The following is a 5,315-nucleotide window of genomic DNA, read 5'->3' as shown; positions in this document are numbered from 1 at the left end:
TGACCACCGTTTTTTTCACATCTGCTCCTGCTGCTACCTAGTCGTCGAGTCAACCTGAACGACCACTGCATCGGCAAGCGTGTAGAGTGATGGTCCCTGACGGCATCGAGCTCGTGGAGGCTCAGACTGACGTTATAGCCCGCGCTGTGCGGAGGAAAGAAGATGTAAATAAGTTAGATACTTGTTCATGGCTTGTAGATAGCTGCGAGAGTAAATGCTTCAAAGCACTCTTGTTCAGAAAGTGGATTCATTCTCTAATATAGGTAGACAGGGTACATATGAAGCTCCATATCTAAGTGGACAATTGTGTGACCATGACGGCAAAATGTATCTCGATAAGTTGGATGGTGAGGCTAGTACAATATAGGATTTCTCAGGTATGGCATTCATACAAGAATATTCAGAGTTCCAGTCAGGTCAGAGCTACACATAGTGCACTGGACTAGCTAAATTCAGAAACATGGCATCTTAGATGGTTCAATTGGTCAAAAGGTACAGATTTAAAATTAAGATTCAAGATCAAATTAGTTTTCATTTGTGGGACACTTTTCTCGTAATTTCAACATAAAAGGTGAAGTACTGTTCGACCCCATTTTTCAGTAACCATCAGTACTGTTCCAAAATGAGGACATTTAAAAACTCTTTTCTTTTCTTATCGGAAAGTCTGAAGTTACGTGTGGCTTACCGAGTCGAGCAAGATGTTGTAGGCCTTGTAGATCACTGGCGAGATAGCATCAAGAAAGTCCCTTAGCCGTGCCAATAGCAATCTTCATCCTTGTCGATTTTTATCCTTGTCATCCACGGAAGGGAGCAATTTATACCTGAAGGAAATATGACCTTTTAAGTCAGTTTCCTCCTCCACATTGACGAAGAGTTGTAACTTGCATGTACCAAGAAGCTAGTCGGATAATTAATTATGAAATCCAAAATATCTAATATCCCATTTTACTAAATATCCAATATCTACATTGTTGGCAGTACTGAGATGTAATAGTTAAGCTGTAGAAGGGTTGGAATGTAAGATAGGCATGTATATACCTAGACTGCAGAGATGAAAGAAACAGAGTTTTCCAGAAAAATCCTCTTCTCTCTCTCTCTCTCGTTCCTGATCTTGCTCTGCCCCAATCTCCCAAATCAACAACATGGTATCAGAGCATGACGAGGATCTGTGCAGGAGTCTCGCGGATTGATAGCGGGGGGCTGCTGGAAGGCTGCGGTGGAGGTGTTGGGGCCGGATTTGCTGTGGTGGAGAGCCAGATCGGGACTAGTTGGCTGCGGCAAGCAGGGCGGCCGGCGGTGGCTGTGGTGGAGCAGGGTGCCCGGCAGCAACCTTGAGTGGTGTAGGTGGTGGCCCTGGGCGGAGACAAGATTGGGGACAGATTCAAATCAAAGTTCAAGGTGAGGGCTTGGAGGACTTGTTGCAGGTATGGCTGGCAATGGTAGTGCTCCAGCGGCAGTTACTGCTGGTGAGCTTGCTGCTGTATTGCAGGCAATGGACGAAAAGTATAGTGCTCTATTGGAAGCAATCAGCAAACAAGCCACCAGCTCAAAATCAGATGTTGAGATGAAGGAAGAAATACACCCTCTGCAGATGCCACATGTAAAGTTAGAGGGTCCAGAGAGCTATGTCAGTTGGGCTGAGCATGCTGAAACCATCTTAGTTTCAAGGAAATTGGAAGGGTACATTCTTGGGACAGTAGAGAAACCTGAGGAAGAAGGTTCAAAAGAAGGCCAAAAATGGAGGATGACCAATGCACTGGTTAGGGCGTGGCTGTTGAGCTCAGTCTCATCTCAAATTGCAAAACAAGTGGAGAGGATTAAGGATGCCTCAGAAATTTGGAGGCTCCTGAAGGGAACATATTCAGGAGTGGGAAATGAGATGTTAGCATGTAAGATTCAGAAGGAATTGCAGGAGCTGAGCTAAGGAGAAAGGACTGTTGTGGAGTATGTGTCAAAACTAAAAAGATTGTGGAGTGACCTTGACTACTACGATCCTGTTGAGATGGAATGTGGTAAGTGTGCTGAGAAATATAATAAGTGGACTGAGAGGAGACGTGTGAGGCACTTCTTAAATGGCCTTCATCCCAGGTTTGAGAATCGAAGAGCAGCGCTTTATGGAAGTGGGAAGCTGCCAAGTCTTGAGCATGCAATTTCTGCAATTGTAAGTGAAGAAACGCGGTTGAAACTGGAGGCAGTGGGTTCAGTTGGACAGGACGTGTCACAAAAACGCTCAGCATTTCTCGCTACGGAGCAGAGAATTGAAATAAGCCCTCATGAAAAAAGTGCTTTGAGTGTGGCCAACCGGGACACCTAAAGGTAGCATGTCCACAGTTGACTAGGGGAGGCCGTGGTAGAGGCCAGGATTGGCGTGGTAGAGGTCGTGGTCGTTTTTCTAATGCACGCGGTGGTGGCCGTGGAAGAGATGTGTATCCATCAGGAAGGGCGAACACATGCACTGTCGTTGAGATGACTGCAGATGAGTTAGAGAAGTGGCATCAATTCAAGAATTTGAGTCTTGGAGACGGACGGTCTTCAGAGGCACATGCACCATCTTCATCAGCAAACTTCTCTGGTAACCTCTCTTATACCGTAGGTTGTGGTGATAATTTTGCAGCAATTGCACAATGGTTAATTGACTCTGGTGCCTCTAGACATATGACTGGCTCCAGTAGGGAGCTCTATAATTATGTTTCTGATCAGCATAAGGGAACTATAAAATTAGCTGATGGTTCTACTCAAGTGGTTGTCGGGTCCGGAATGGTCAAGTGCAGCCCAAATATGTCTCTTTCTGATGTATTGCATGTTCCTGCATTTCCAATTAATCTTTTGTCAATAAGTTGCATCACTAAGGAACTGAATTGTGTTGCTATATTCTTTCCCACGTGGTGTATGTTCCAGGAACTTGGGACTGGAAGAAAGATTGGGATGGGGAGCATGCGTGATGGACTATATTACTTAGACAGTAATATCCCCCCTATGGTGGCTGCTACTGTACCTACCTCTGCACTAGAAGAACTTCTACTTCAACACCACTGGTTGGGACATCTATCTTTTGCCACGCTGGGTCAGTTATATCCTAGTTTGTACTCTAAGGTCAGCAAGGAGAAATTGGTATGTGATGCATGTCAGTTTGGAAAGCAAACTAGAAGTTCTTACTTGTCGTCCGATAATAGAAGTAATGTGCCCCTACAAACTATTCATTCTGATGTGTGGGGTCCTAGTGGAGTGGTATCTTTAAATGGATATCGCTACTTCGTCACATTTATTGATTGTTGCACTAGAATGACTTGGGTCTATGTTTTGCGAAACAAAAGTGATGTGTTCGAATGCTTTAAAGACTTCCATAATTTAATTAGAACTCAGTATAATGCATGTGTGAAGACACTTCGTACTGATAATGGTACCGAGTATGTGAATATTGAATTTGATGGTTATCTATCGAATTATGGAATTATACATCAAACCACTTGTCCTGGGACGTCTGAACAGAATGGCCTAGCAGAGAGGAAAAATAGGCACCTTCTAGAAATTGCAAGGTGTATACTGTTTGCTATGAATGTTCCTAAATTTTTGTGGAGTGAAGCAGTGATGACTGCAGCATATTTGATGAATAGGATGCCATCCAGGGTACTTGAATACAAGACGCCAATTGAGTGTCTCACAGGGAAAACTACATATGTGGTTCCCCCAAAGGTATTTGGGTGTACATGTTTTGTAAAGGACTATAGACCTTCAGTTAGTAAGCTTGATCCTAAGGCATTAAAGTGCATATTTGTTGGCTATTCTAGTAAGCAGAAGGGTTATAAATGCTGGTGTCCATCTGAAAGGAGGATGTTTGTGAGTATGGATGTGGTGTTTAGAGAGCATGAACCATTTTATGGGGAACCAACTGATTTAACTAATGTATTCCCTGATTTGTTCTCTAATGACATCTCTGACGCAGAATGTGCGGCAGGGGGAGAGAGGGAGGAGAAAGACAATAATGGAGCATATCAAGAGGTGATAATTGGAGTGATACCGGCTGAAGACACTAACACATCGGAAATCGAGCAAATACAGGGACAGGAGGGGCCACAAGATACACTACAGAGAGATTCACGGTGGCCAAAACCAAATGAAGAACAACATCCTCAAGTGTACACACAAAGGCATCAGACCGAGGAGAAGCATGCTCGAGAGGAAGAAATCATCCCTTCGAGACATGATCATGAAGCCCAAGGACAGGCCGACCCACATGACTCAGCTTCACACCCTTCAGCTTCACATGATGGTACATCCTCTTCATATGACGATCTAGATGTTCCAATTGCCCTTAGAAAGAAAACTCGCAATGCTGTTGGGAAGTTACCCTCAAAATTGTCCCAATATATTGTCTCTAACCATGTTTCATACTCGTTGGTGGGTTCTAAGTATAGATCATTTATAGCTGCTTTAGACTCCACAGTTCCTATACCTTGTGATTGGCAAGAGGCGAAGAAAGATCCGAGGTGGAGAGCAGCAATGTTGGAATAAATGCGAGCACTTGATAAAAACAATACTTGGGTTCTTACCACAATTCCAGCGGGAAAGAAAATTGTGGGCTGCAAGTGGGTGTTCACTGTGAAGCAAACACCTGAGCGGAAGGTAGAGAGATACAAGGCCAGGTTAGTGGCGAAAGGATATAGCCAGACTTATGGGGTGGATTATGATGAAACATTTGCTCCAGTAGCAAAAATGAATACCATCAGAACAATGATATCAATAGCTGCAAACCACAGGTGGAAATTATTTCAAATGGATGTTAAAAACGCATTCCTCCATGGAGACTTGCAGGAAGAGGTTTATATGGAAATTCCTCCAGGGTTTAATAGTGATGAGACAGAAGGTAAAGTGTGTAAACTGAAGAAATCCCTTTATGGCCTCAAACAGTCACCAAGAGCATGGTTTGGAAGGTTACGCAAGGAGATGTGTTCCCTAGGATATCGACAGAGCAATGCAGACCACACTCTTTTCTTTAGGCACCGTAATAATAAGATTACTATACTTGCTGTCTATGTTGATGATATTGTGATTATAGGAAATGATGATGAAGAGATAAGGTGCCTAAAGAAGACTTTATGAAAGTGCAACTATCCCTAGGTGGTTTTGGTAATTTATAACAACATATAGCTCATTGAGCTAATACTATTCCAAGATAATTATTTCAGGAAGGCTCAATGATTGGCATGGCTTGGATGTGAAAGTGGAACCCTCAAAATGCTAAGGACAAAGGATTGGCTCAAGCTCAAAAGCTCAAGACTCTTCATTTTATATTTTAGTGATCCAAGATCACATTG

At 43.3% G+C, this 5,315-nt stretch overlaps 1 protein-coding gene and 1 pseudogene across 2 annotated transcripts; both read left to right on the top strand.

The window, feature by feature from the left end:
- Positions 1 to 1,097: 1,097 nt before the first annotated feature.
- Positions 1,098 to 3,322, top strand: LOC147986890 (uncharacterized; annotated as a pseudogene). The gene is made up of 2 exons (XR_015615247.1): positions 1,098 to 2,572; positions 2,899 to 3,322. The product of XR_015615247.1 is annotated as an uncharacterized LOC147986890 (transcript).
- A 227-nt stretch (positions 3,323 to 3,549) lies between these two features.
- Positions 3,550 to 5,067, top strand: LOC147986889 (uncharacterized). The gene has a single exon (XM_087540186.1). The coding sequence runs from the start codon at positions 3,553 to 3,555 to the stop codon at positions 4,510 to 4,512; it is 960 nt and encodes a 319-aa protein (XP_087396312.1). The 5' UTR covers positions 3,550 to 3,552; the 3' UTR covers positions 4,513 to 5,067.
- The last annotated feature ends 248 nt before the right edge of the window (positions 5,068 to 5,315 follow it).

This window comes from Triticum urartu, chromosome 2A (assembly GCF_056163025.1).
Source record: "Triticum urartu cultivar PI428250 chromosome 2A, HENAU_Tu73, whole genome shotgun sequence".
NCBI lineage: Eukaryota > Viridiplantae > Streptophyta > Magnoliopsida > Poales > Poaceae > Triticum > Triticum urartu.
This window is presented reverse-complemented; position numbering and strand designations above follow the sequence as displayed.

Bases quoted from the DNA above. Each gene is read 5' to 3' on its own strand.
- LOC147986889 (XM_087540186.1), top strand. From the start codon at position 3,553: ATGAATGTTCCTAAATTTTTGTGGAGTGAAGCAGTGATGACTGCAGCA.